The sequence below is a fragment of the Cryptomeria japonica genome, chromosome 7 (genome assembly GCF_030272615.1).
Source record: "Cryptomeria japonica chromosome 7, Sugi_1.0, whole genome shotgun sequence".
In the NCBI taxonomy this organism is placed as follows: domain Eukaryota; kingdom Viridiplantae; phylum Streptophyta; class Pinopsida; order Cupressales; family Cupressaceae; genus Cryptomeria; species Cryptomeria japonica.
This window is the reverse complement of record NC_081411.1, coordinates 104852420-104866041: the sequence shown is the minus strand read 5'-3', so window position 1 is coordinate 104866041 and position 13622 is coordinate 104852420. Positions and strand designations below refer to the sequence as shown.

Here is a 13622-nt window from a genome sequence, read left to right as displayed (position 1 = left end):
AAGAGCTTGTTTATTAGTTTTGTGTCGATGACATAGATTGATGACCTCTTTCTTTTGGTTTTTACTCACCGTCTCAACCTCTCTTTTTATAAGATAAACTAGTAAGAAATTTTGTAGTTTTCATTGTACGTGCTTCGAAATGGATCTCAAAATCAGACATTTTTTTTTTTTTGGTTGTATGTTTGCAAAAGGCACATTGTCAATAGGTTTAATCTCAGGAATTGGCAATTTTTGCTATGGTCTTCATGGTATTCAAAGGATAAAATAGCATTTACGAAGGAGATTTTTGACAGGAAAAGATGTTTTCTTCTTGTTGAGTAAAACATTTAGCCAACATAGTTTTTTCATCTAGCTTTACACGTGCTCTTCATTCTAGAAAGATCACAACTATAGTTTTGTATTTTTCATTGTAAGCCTTACAGAAATATAATTTACAACTAGATTCCTTTTTCATAAATATTAGAGAGTCGTCATACCCAAGGCATTTATGCACTTTCCTAATGTCGGGTTGTTCATTCCTTTGGAGCCTTAGAGTTTATTATACTAGGTGTGGAGATCTTGTTGCTAGCTCTGCTAGAGTTTGTGTCTGAGTGTCTGATAATAAAATTTAATTCACAGTTTAATTAACATCATCAGATATAGTTTTATGTTCTAAAATGTATTTTGATTAACAACAGTTAATGCTAATCAAAATTTGTAAAAATTTCAGACACAAGTCCTTGTCAAAAATAGTTTCTTGTAGAGAAAGAGGGGGTCCAATGTATATTTCTATTTAAATAAAAATAGTTTTGGTGGGTTTATATTGGGAAGCCTCTTGGGATGTAGTTATTGTATTGTTGGGAAGCTTCAGTCAAACATGGATGAAGGAGGAAAGAAGGGATTTCTTTCTTTCTTTCCTGTTGACATGATTTATTAACAGACATGGTGTCCTCCATAGGGTTTACCAATGTCTTGGTTTTGTTTTCTTTGAGTGATGGCAAGATCTGGTGGATTTGTTGTTCTTTAAGCAAAATGTACAATGTGGGATGGAAATGATGCATGATGATGATATGGAGATGCAGCCAGTAGCCATAATTCTTTCATTATGCTAGGTTGTACCATATATGGTGAAGCGACAATTTAAAAAAAAAAAAAAATGAATTATGCAACGACAGTTGCTAATAGAATCACAGATAAATAACTTTTTTTTATTATAAAAATATGAAAAAAATCAAAACTATACAATTTCAAACAAATATTGTTAAATACAGTAAAATGATTGGTCTGCTTATAAAACAAATTGAATTTAACCGTAATAACCTTTTCATGCATTCACTAAGTCTTTGACTCATCATAATCAAATATTAAGAACAAGATGTGAGTATTTAATCGAAGGGGATTCAAGAATAGTTACAAACATATTAACATCTAATGAAAAGAATATGAATAATATTTAATTATTCATGCATTCACTAACGAATTCTTTAACTCATGATAATCAAATATTAAGAACAAGACGCAAGTATTTAATCGAAGGGGATTAAAAAATAGTTACAAACAAATTAACATCTAATGAAAAGAATATGAATAATATTTAATTATTAGTTTAAAAAATACAAAAGTATGCTTGTAAAAGATGGAGGAATGCATTAAGTTGAGAGTTATAAAATAGAAAAATAAAAAATAAATATTTTTTGAAGGCTTACGAGACCACTAATACACCCAATATTCTTCAGCACTTTACATTTTCTTATTGATAGGGTTTTGAGAGACACTGGCAGTGTCTCTATCTCCATTAAATGGAGATTTTTCTCAATCTCGAAAGTTTCAAGGGCGGGACAACAATTATTGGAAATTGATAACCTGGAGACTTGTTTTTGGTCTTCAGCCCGGGCATCAAAATCCATTTCACCTATAGAATCTATAATTCTAAGCTCCTTCCATGAAGACAAGTTTACAAGAGAAGTTTGCAAGCATTTTAACATCGGACTTTCAAATGTGAGATACTCTAACTTGACCAGTGCACCAATGTTAGTAGGTGAAGCTCTCAACTTAATGCAACCTGTTAGATCCAACCTTTTCAAGGATACCCGGTTCACTATTTGATGAGGCAGACCTTTTATTTCCTCGCAACCTCTGAGTCCCAAGAACGTGAGCTTTTTGATGTTTTCAAGTACATCTAATTTTAGTTTAAGCTTGGCACAACCCGATAAATTTAGCTTTTCCAGGTGTATCAGCTGCTTGAAAGATTCTGGCAACGTGCTCAACTACTTGCAATTATGTAGAACTGAAGACTTCAAACTTATTAAATTTCCAAAACCATCAGGTAGTGAGGACAGAATTTCACAACCTGGTATTTGTAGCATTTCCAGGTGTATCAACTGCGTGAAAGAATCTGGCAACTTGCTCAACTGCTTGCAATTATGTAGATCTATAGACTTCAAATTTATTAAATTTCCAAAACCATCAGGTAGTGAGGACAGAATTTCACAATCTGATATTTGTAGCTTTTCCAGGTGTATCAACTGCGTGAAAGAATCTGGCAACTTGCTCAACTGCTTGCAATTATGTAGATATAAAGACTTCAAACTTATTAAATTTCCAAAACCATCGTGTAGTGAGGACAGAATTTCACAACCTGATATTTCTAGCATTTCCAAGTGTATCAACTGCGTGAAAGATTCTGGCAACTTGCTCAACTGCTTGCAATTATGTAGATCTATAGATTTCAAACTTATTAAATTTCCAAAATCATCAGGTAGTGAGGACAGAATTTCACAATCTGATATTTGTAGCTTTTCCAGGTGTATCAACTGCGTGAAAGAATCTGGCAACTTGCTCAACTGCTTGCAATATTCTAGATATGTAGACTTCAAGGTTATTAAATTTCCAAAACCATCAGGTAGTGAGGACAGAATTTCACAACCTGATATTTCTAGCATTTCCAGGTGGATCAACTGCGTGAAAGAATCTGGCAACTTGCTCAACTGCTTGCAATATTCTAGATATATAGACTTCAAGCTTATTAAATTTCCAAAACCATCGGGCAGTGAGGATAAATTTGGAGCAAATAACCACAAATACTCCAGCGAATGGAGGCCACAGAACTATTCTAGCAAACTGCTACCGACAAAGCTAAATAAAAGCTTTTTCAGATTGTGAAGACGTCCTATTGAGCTTGGAAGCCGTTGCAATTTTATGTTGTCCTGTATAAAAAGCTCTCTCAATTGCTCAGGAGGCTGCAGGCAAATATTGTTATACTTAATTTAATTCAAAAAAGCATGAACGAAAAATAAGCTTTTTAAGTGATCTTATTAACAACGAAATCAAAATACTTACATCCACATTATCTTCCCACAATTCTTTCAGCTCATCAGCGCCATCAATCTCTAAAACACTTAAATGTCTTAATGTAAGCCATAGTGGAATTTTTTTTAGGGGAAAACCTTTCCAGCGAAGCCACACAAGATGTTCTGATAATGATGCAAAATTTTCGGTTAACTCATTTCCATTCACATGAAGAATTTCTAGTCCATTTGACAATCTACTTGAGATTCCCATTAACTGCGTGTACTCTTTGAATGCCACAAAAGTAGCTGGAGGTCGTATCCCTCGAATTGGCATTTCTCTCTGAATTAAAAAAATAGAAATACAAACTATTTCAATGAACTTAGTGAAAACAGAGGCAGACAGAAGGATACCTATACGATATCACTTATCAATGATTAACCATAATTGAGATGCCAATTAACCTCACCTTGAAATGTTTCTTTATATCATCAATACGTGGTTGCCAAAGACGATTTGATGAGTGTCTACTTGCAATCTCCCTTCCCATATCCCTGAGATGATCATGCATCCTTAGCTTCTCCCCGTGAAAGATATGTCCTCTCGGATCATCTTCCTCGTAAACCAGCTCCACAAGACACTTATTCACAAGTGTTTGTAAACCATGAAGACCACTACAACGCATCCCATCACACACTGCTATAGCGGTACTTTTCAATTCACCAATGAGAAAGCAAGCCACATCCAAGAACATCTCTTTTTCTTCTTCATCCAGAGCATCATAGCTAACTTTTAACCTTTCTTGGATTTCACTGGGCAATATTCTTAATATTTTATGTAATTGGGATTCCCAGTAATCCTTGGACTTTTTGCCATATAACTGTGCCCCCAATACCTTTAGTGACAGAGGCAAACCATTGCATGCTTTTAAGAACTCTTCAACCAGAGTTTCAAATTCAGCAGGTGAAGAGGGTTGCAAGAAAGCGTGCCAGCAGAATAGCTGTCTGGCATGTGAGCTGCCAAATCCTGGCATTTTATAAATGGAGGAGAGGCCCCATGATTGAAGAACACCTAATTCTCGGGATGTTACAATAACCATGCTTTGGGATCCAAGGTTGTCTTTATTTGGCAATAGAGCATTCAACTGGTCGATGTGATCTACGTCATCCAAAATGATGAACGCCCGATGAGAACTAAAACGATTTGCGAGAATGGCCTTACCTTCATCTACACTGTCGAATGGCAGATGATGGACACCGAGGTCCTTAAGAAGCTTTTTCTGCTTCTGAAGCAGAGCATTTTTTAATGCTGCATCTCGCACTTCGGAAATAAAACTGCACCTCTGAAAGGAGGAAAAGTTCCTGTTAAAGAGTTCTTTGGCCAACGTGGTTTTGCCACTACCTCCCATGCCCACGATCCCCGTGATTTTTACTTTGTCCTCACTTAGAAGTGATTGGAAGCCTTGTACCAGTTCATCCAATCCAAGTGGATGTTCGGCGTGGCTATGAGATCCCATGGAAAGATTTCATTGATTTAGATTATGCTTCTCTGCCTTCAGTGCTGGCCAGATTTATTGGTCGTTTTTTATTGCCCGACCGTAGGTCAAAGGGGCTGGCAGTTGGATGGGGTTTGGTATTGGAGGATATGGTGACACAGGGTCACCGATTTGCATGGGGGTCTGCCATGCTGGCCTACTTATATAGGGATCTGCATCAGGTGGTATACTTGGGCTATAGTAGTCTATCAGCTGGGGTCACACTCTTACAGGTATGGGCGTGGGAGCACATTCCCGTAGCTAGGCCACTTGTTGACCGAGATAGGCCCGTAGGATGGGCCTATGCATATGGTTACAGGGGGATAGTTGTCCAACGGAAGCTAGGCAAACTGGAACATTGGAGGAGGGTGTTAGATGATATTGACACGGTCATCTGGAGACCATATATGGATTGCAAGGTGTGGGCAGAGGATGGGTTGGAGATGCCTTATGTCTTCATGTCCTGATTTTTTATAGGGCGGATACCCTTTGTTATCAAGAGATTTCTACACAGCCGAGTATTGCGGCAGTATGGACAACAACAGGGGGTACCACAGGGAGCATGTTTGTATGCTCAACCAAGGCAGGATGTACAAAAGTGGAGACCCATTGTTGATAGTGTAGCGGTAGTTGAGGAGTTATTTCACCTAGCTGGCCAGATATGGGACTATGCCTACGGGGTAGTGAATGCAAGGATGACACAGGAGTTCGCAACACTCTTTGTGTCACGGGCTGTGGCCAGGATATTAGATCCAGCAGAGATGATTCCCTCTTTTGATGATGATAAGGATGAGCAACCCGAGAGGCTAGGTAGATAGAGAGAGGAGGGAGAGGAGATCGAGGGGGGAGGTGGGGATGATGGAGGTGATGACGGTGGAGATGGTGGAGGAGGTAGAGGTGGTGGCCGAGGTCGGCATGGGGATAGGGGGAGGGTTGATTGGGGGAGGAGAGAGGATAGAGATGGTGGTGGTCGGGATAGAGGGATACGGGTGGAGAGGGTTGTGCGACCGGTTGTGGAGGATAGAGGGAGGGGAGGGTTGGAGAGGTGATAGCAGTGGTGGGAGGGACAAAGGATTATAGATGGTTGGCCTAGAGGAGGAGGTCAGATGTTTTACCCCCACCAGCACTGAGGGCAGGGAGAGTAATTGGGATGGGTGGTACTACGACGCAGGTACCCATTTAGATTCGCATGCCTAGCCATAGAGAGGATGCTCATATTAGATCCTTACAGTTATTCGTGCAGCAGCTACGGGCATAGGCATTGGCACAGCAGCGTTAGATTACGCAGCTGACCACAGAGTGGGATACAATTTTGGAGCAGTTGGGTCAAGCCGAGGCTCAAGTAGATATTTTGAGGAGAGTGGCAACGGGTGGATCGATGAGAGACACTCTAAGGGAGCTGGGGTATAGAGCCCAGGAGGCTGAGTATTATCGACAATATTATGAGGATGTGGTGCCCATGTAGCGTAGAGTTCTGAGCTTCACAGCATCGAGATCTAGTCAATCTAGGTAGACGGGGTCGAGGATAGAGAGCAGAGGCGTGATAGGGCCTCCTCGTCATGATCTACCTAGGGACCCTGTTGCTAGGTCATCTGCTGCAAGATAGTCAGCCTCAGGAGATAGTCATACCTAAGAGATTGCATCTCTATTGTATTTTGATGTATTCTTGGGACCGACATGACATTTTTTTGTACTTGATCATTCTTGATATATATATGACACCATTTGTTTTGATCCTCATGTGATGTGTTTTATGGATGATGTGTTCTAAATGATTTTGATTCTTTTTATGATGGTGATGCAATGCTTTAGATAGATGCATGTGTTTTTGATATTTGATGTATGAGATGTATCTTGAAAATGAGATGTATGATAATGATATTGATGTGAGATGTATCTTGAAAATGAGATGTATGATAATGATATTGATGTGAGATGTATCTTGAAAATGAGATGTATGATATGAAATGCAACTAAATGCAAGATTTAAAATGATATGCAACTATTTGATCATTCCTTGTTCTGGGATTTGTCATTCTTGTACAATCACATGTTTTGCTTTCTTTATTTGGATCATCATTGAACATTGATTTGTTGGGATATGTTGAAAATTTATACAAGCATAATGGTATAATTGAACCATAATGACTTGAGAAAAATTTACATGATTTTTGATATTGCAAGATGGTACAAGCATCGAGGTATAATTGAACCAAGATGACCTAAGTGTTTCTTGCGCATAAACAGACAAGATTGAACCATTTGTATGCGCAAAGTGGAACAATGTCTTCAGCAATATGTTGCCAATCACATCTCAAGAAAAAAATTGCATAGTACAAGTGATCACCTCACAGACAGAAAACTAAAAAATATTGGAGTCCCACATACTTTCTCTAGCTCGATGCATCATTGAGAAAATGTTAGGGAATCCAATAGTTCAAAAAGAGTTTAAGTGCAAAATAATCAAACTTCATGCAAGATGTAAATATTTTATACTTCATAAAATCATCCATCCTGTGTTGTGAATCTATTAAGTGTATCCATGTTTGGGTATTTGAGTTGTTGACTATTTGATTTGACATGGTTCTCTTGGTCTACTGCAATTCTGATTTGTTTATTGTTTGAATGCTTGAAGTCCAAGAAATGTTGCCCCTAGAGATATAGACCGATTGATGTGGATATGTACAGTGATTACCAAGCCATGGTAGGATATGAGGAAATAATATGTGAATAGGCAAGAATAGTGACTATGCTAAGTATGTCCTGGATAATGTTATTTTGATAGGGTGTTGGGTGATGGCCAGTGGTGCTTTATTGTGGATAAAAGGTTTATAGTAAAGATAGATAGAGGAGCTGTTCTCTCACAAGTAGTGCCTATTTGCTAGGTTTTCACCATTTGTTTTTATTGCATCTTTTTGTTGTTTTTCTGATTTTTTTGATTTTTTTTATGTATTTTTAAACTTTTCCGTGCATTAGACGACTCCAGTATAGTACTTCTTCAAATGAATGTTGTTTGTTGGTTTGTTGAGCGCATCGCCTTCTGAAGTGGTTAGCTGATAGGCGCTTGATCCATAGGTTGAAATGATGACATAGGAACCTAACCAGTTAGGTTCAAATTTCCCTTTCTTTTCTCTATCCTATTGATTTCAGGGATTCTCTTTGAGTACGAGATCATTGATTTTGAAATTTCTAGGGATGACCTTGTGGTTGTAGCTTCTGCACATGCGTTGTTGGTATGCCTTGAGGTGATTGTAGGCATGTTGTCATTTTTCATCTAGAAGTTCTAGTTCTTGCAATCTGTTGACCCTATACTCTTCATCTGGGATGAGGCCTTTCAAAGATACTCTGAGTGATGGAATTTCTACCTCAAGAGGTAAAATTGCTTCTAATCCATACACCAATGAATATGGTGTAGCTCCTATAGGTGTCCTGATACGAGTTCTATATGCCTAGAGTTCCAGATTGAGTTGAACGTGCCAATCCTTACCTACATCATTTACTGTTTTCTTGAGGATTTTTAAGATGGTTTTATTTGATGCTTCTTCTTGACCATTCCCTTGAGGATAGTAAGGTGTAGAGAACTGATGTTGGATTTTGAATTGTTCACATAGTTCTCGTACATCTTGATTTTTGAAAGGACGTCCATTGTCTATTATTATAGAACTTGGAATGTCATATCTACAAATTAGATAGTTAAGGATGAAGCAGGCAATCTACTTTCTAGTTACTGTGGTTAGTGGGACTACTTCAATCCATTTTGTAAAGTATTATGTTGCTGTGATAATGAACTTGTGTCTATTTGAAGATGAAGGATGAATTTTCCCTACCAAGTCTAGGCCCCACTGACAAAAGGGCCAAGATGTTGTAAATGGCTGCAATTCCTATGTTGGTGCATGTATAAGATTGCCATGGATTTGGCATTTAGGACATTTCTTTGTGAATTGATAGGAATATTTTTCCATTGTCGGCCAATAATATCCCAATCTCAAAAGTTTCTTAGCAAGAGTTGGACCACTTGAATGTGTGCCACAATACCCTCATGAAGCTCATGTAAAGCCGAGTCGGATTCATTACAATCAAGGCAATGAAGAAGAGTACCATCTAGACCTCGACGGTACAGTGTATCAGCAGTTAAGGTATAACGGGCGGTTTGCCGGATAAAGTTATGTTTCTGGTTTCAAGATAGGTCAATGGGCAGGGTATTGGTTTTGAGATATTCATATATCATTCCGTATAAAGGAGACTCCGAACCAGTTAAAGCATAGATGACATGGGATTCTGAATTATCATAGGCTGGGAAAAATAGTTGCTCTACCAGGAACTCATAATGATTCTGTTGTTCTGGTATTTGTAGTAATGAAGCGATAGTAACTATTGCATCAGTTGCCCTGTTATCCAACTTTGGTATTTGCTCAAAGGTGATGTGTACAAAATATCATTTGAAGTCATCTACCATTCTTTTGTAGGGTAGCAACTTGTCATCCTTTGTCTAATATTCATCATTGATTTGATTTATGACTAGTTGGGAGTCTCCATAGACTTTCAGTTCTGTGATTTTCCATTCTACGACCATCTTGATTCCTGTGACTAGAGTCTCATACTCAGCAATGTTATTAGTGCATGGAAACATGAGTCTGTATGATCTTTGAATGGTATGTCCTTCAAGAGTGATGTATAAAATACCAGCTCTGAAGCCATGTTGCCTGTATGAACTGTCAAAGTATAGATTCCATTGCTTGAGTTGAATAGTAAGAATATCCTTGTCTAGAAATTCTATGTTCATTGGTTGTTTATTTGGTAATGGTGCCTCAGCTAGTTGATCTGCAATTGCTTGTCCTTTGATAGCCCGGTGTTCTGTGTACTGGATGTCAAACTCATTGAGAATCATGACCCATTTATCTAATCTCCCTGTAAGAGCTTCTTTGCTGAGCAAATATTTGAGAGGATCTATCTTTGTTACTAACTTGATTGTGTGAGCTAGCATGTAATGCTAAAATTTCTGATATGCGAAGACGACAGCTAAACAGACTTTCTCAATAAAGGTGTAATTGAGCTCATATCCATTTAATGTTCTGCTGATGTAGTAGATAGCTCGTTCCTTGCCTTGTTGATCTTCTTGTGCCAATAGTACCCCCAATGATATGTTAGTAGTAGATACATATAGAATGAGTGGCTTTCCTACTATTGGTGGTACCAGAACTGGTGGATTCATGAGATATTGTTTGATCTGATAGAATGATTCCACGCATTTAGCTTCCCATCTGAAGGGTATGTTTTTATGTAGTAGATGATTAAATGGTAGACTTTTATCTGCTAGTTGGGCTATGAATCTCCTGATTTACTGGAGCCTTCCCTGTAGAGATCTGAGTTGACTGATGTTCTTAGGAGGTGGCATCTCCATGATGGCCTATACCTTTGTTGGGTCTACTTCAATTCCCTTTTCTGATACAATGTAGCCTAGTAGTTTGCCTGATGTCACCCCGAAGACACACTTCTTATGGTTGATCCTGACTTAGGATTTTTCCAATCTTTGAAAGATTTTATCCAGTATGTCCAGATGTCCTGCCTGGGTAAATGGTTTAGCTAATAAATCATCCACATTGTCCTCCATGAAAGTATGCATCATGTCATGGAAAATTGTCGTCATTGCTTGTTGATAGGTTGCCCCTACATTTTTCAAGCCAAATGACATGACATTCCAGCAATACGTTCCCCAAGCATAGCTGAGCACTTCTCTCTCTTGATCCTCTAGAGTTGTCTTGATTTGATTGTAGCCAGAGAAACCGTCCATTAATGATAGCATTACATGGCCTGTTGTGAGGTCTATAATTATGTCAATGCTAGGCAAAGGAAAGTCATCTTTTGGACATGCTTTGTTAACATCTCTGAAATCTGTGCATATTCTAATGCTACCCTCTGGTTTGGAAATTGGTAAAATGTTTGAGATCCATTTAGCATAGTCTATAGGTCAAATAAATCCAGCATCTAATAGTTTCTTTAGCTCAGCTTTGACCATGAGTGCTACATGTGGATTTATTTTACTAAGCTTTTGCTTGACTAGCTTTGCTCCTTGAGTAATAGATAGATGATGCATGATTAGGTTGGGATCAATGCCAGGCATATCAGCATAGGACCAGGCAAAATTAATTTTTTTTTCTATGAAGAATTTAGTAAACTCCGGTTTTTCTTCTTTAGTTAATGATTCTGCTAGGTGTATATTTTTAGCTACTTCTTTTGTTCCAATGTTGATTTTTTGAGTGGACTAAATCAAAATGGGTGATCACTCCTAATAGTGTTTAGGAAGAGTGTCAAGTCTCCCATCTTCAAGTTCCTTAAAAAGGTTTTCACCCTTAGATGCATCCTTTATTTTGACTTTTTTCGTGATCTAGTGCTACCATTGGCTCGTTTTCAGCATTAGATCCTTTGTTTTTCTTACTTTTGCGACTGAGACACTTGGTACCCTCCTGATTGCAAAGATCGTTATAGTGTTCCATGGTAGAGTCTATTTCTAGGTTGACAGTACATAGATAATGGATAATGGCTTCGTCATCGGGGAAAACAGGTATGTCATTTTGTTCAGGTTCATCCTAGTCTATTAAATCAGGGAAAACAAGTGGTAAGCAGTCATTTGGTGGGTCCAAGTCAGTGTCATGATCGAGGTATTGTGGAGGGCATTTGGGATGCTGTTTAAGGAAAAGATATTGTCGAGGTTTTCAAGGGTACCATCTTCCTTGTAGACTTGTTCATAATGTCGTTGTTCATTTTCCGTAGCTTCATAGATATTTGGTGGACCAAATTCAAGTAGCCTGGGCTCTGTGCCTTGTCCTTTTTGAGAAAGGGGTGTATGAATAGTACTTTCTTCAATGTCTTTTGTGATATTTGGACAACTACCCCACTCATAGTCATTAGAATTAGTTTCAAAAGTACTGTCCTAGGTTTGCTCGATGCTATGTACAGGTATGTTGTATGGTGAGAAAAGATTTTTGATAACGGATACCAATTTTGTAGTTTTCTTTGATTCTGAATTGGAGCTTGCTTGGACTCTTTACATTTGTTCATACACTGTCCCCTTTTGGATAGCTTTGGTTTCCATAGAAGGTGAGTCTGTCATTTGTTGTATAGTTTCCTGAACATGGTGTACTTTCTTATAAGTTGTCTCTTCTTTCTGAATAGCCATCTCCTTTTGTGTTGCTTCTCTTTCCTGGTGTTCCCGTTCTTTCCTTATTGTTCCTATTGATTCATGTAGTGCCTCCTGCCATTAGACCTGCTTGTATTTAGTTTTTTCTTTCCACTAAGGTTTTTGATATTTGCTTGGTTTATTCTTTGGGGTTATAGTGTGTTCATAACACAATCCTATTTTATCTTTAGAAAGTTGTGAAGGAGGATCTAGTGGTTCTGTGACACCTTCTTGACATTTGTTGATAGGTCCTTTGCCATTGTATCCCATCCTTTGCATGATCATGTAGCCTTTTGCATACAGTTGTGTTGGTATTGCTACTTGTACAGTAGCAGCTCTGACTTCGTCTTCATTCTTGTATAGCCAACTAAGGATGTCCTTTTCCTCTGATTCATGTGCAAGTGTGCCTAGTTGAATAAATTTGCCATCAAACTTGGTGATGGGTTGTGTTGCTTGATGTATTGATGCTAAAGGTAATCCATGAGATTTAGGCGATGTAGGTAAGCTGGCTAAACACAAGGGTTCCCAAAAGTACTCTCCCATGCCTTGGTCTTTGACTTTCATTTTCTATTTGAAATCCATGGATAAAGGTTTAAGCTTTTCTTGTTGAGGATCCGGTGTTGAGGGAGTTTGTTTTTCCCTGTTATGTGGAACCAAGCTGTCTTGGGCTGTTCCCATAGCATTACAATGTTGAAAGGGGTTATGATCTGCTGATATAAAAAAATTTCTTACCCATTGTATGGAAATTTAACACACTGGTGGTAAGTTGAAGGTATTGCTTGCATTTCATCCAAGGTCGACCCAATAAGATATTATATGCGAGGTCTATATCTAAGACTTGGCACATAGTATCCTTTTGTACTAGTCCTACTTGAATAGGTAATATTACTATTCCTTTAGATGATATTTCTTCATCATCTTATGCCTTGATGGTGATCTTCTTGCATGGATCAATCGACATCTCAGAGAAGCCTAATGCACGGATAAGTTTTAAGGTGCAGATATTGAGTCCAGCTCCTCCATCTATTAATACTCTTTTAACTCGATGTTTGTCGACCAAGACTTCTATGTGAAGTGGAGTATTATGTGGATGACTCAAGGATATATTGTCACTTAGGGAAAAGGTGAGATTATGAGGCCCTGTCATATGAGCTACCATGGCTTGAAATTTGTCAATGTCCAAATCTTGAGGTACATTTGTTTCAACAAGCGATTGCTCCAAGATGTCCTTGTGTTTTGGTGAAATTTTTAGCAACTCCAGTATAGATATTTGAGTGGGAGTTTTACACAGTTGATTGACCAGATCATATTGAATTTTGGGGATGGTGTTGGCTATTGATGTATGCCCATTCAAAACATATTTTTGTGCTCTGGTGGTTACATTGATTGACTCATATTCATGTTTGTCTTTGATATGGATGACATTGATTTGAGTATCATCTGTCGATATGTGATTGATGGTGTTGTTGTATATATGATTTATCTGGGCTCCTTTGGCATCGCTTGATGAAGAATCTCTCTCCTTGTTGTAATTTGGAGGTGGATTTTTGAACGCATCATGATCACTGTTTGTTTTGAGACCATCGACGGTTAAATCACCTATGTCAATCATGTCCTGGACTATGTTCTAAGCCTCATGCAATC

General features: G+C 38.3%; 1 protein-coding gene across 1 annotated transcript; it reads right to left on the bottom strand.

The window, feature by feature from the left end:
• Window positions 1-2606: 2606 nt before the first annotated feature.
• On the bottom strand, window positions 2607-4789 carry LOC131856236 (disease resistance protein Roq1-like). Its single transcript, XM_059207687.1, has 3 exons — window positions 3737-4789; window positions 3319-3609; window positions 2607-3218 (listed from the first exon to the last, which is right to left on the bottom strand). The coding sequence occupies exons 1-3, from the start codon at window positions 4781-4783 to the stop codon at window positions 3087-3089; spliced, it is 1470 nt and encodes a 489-aa protein (XP_059063670.1). The 5' UTR covers window positions 4784-4789; the 3' UTR covers window positions 2607-3086.
• Between the last annotated feature and the right edge of the window lie 8833 nt (window positions 4790-13622).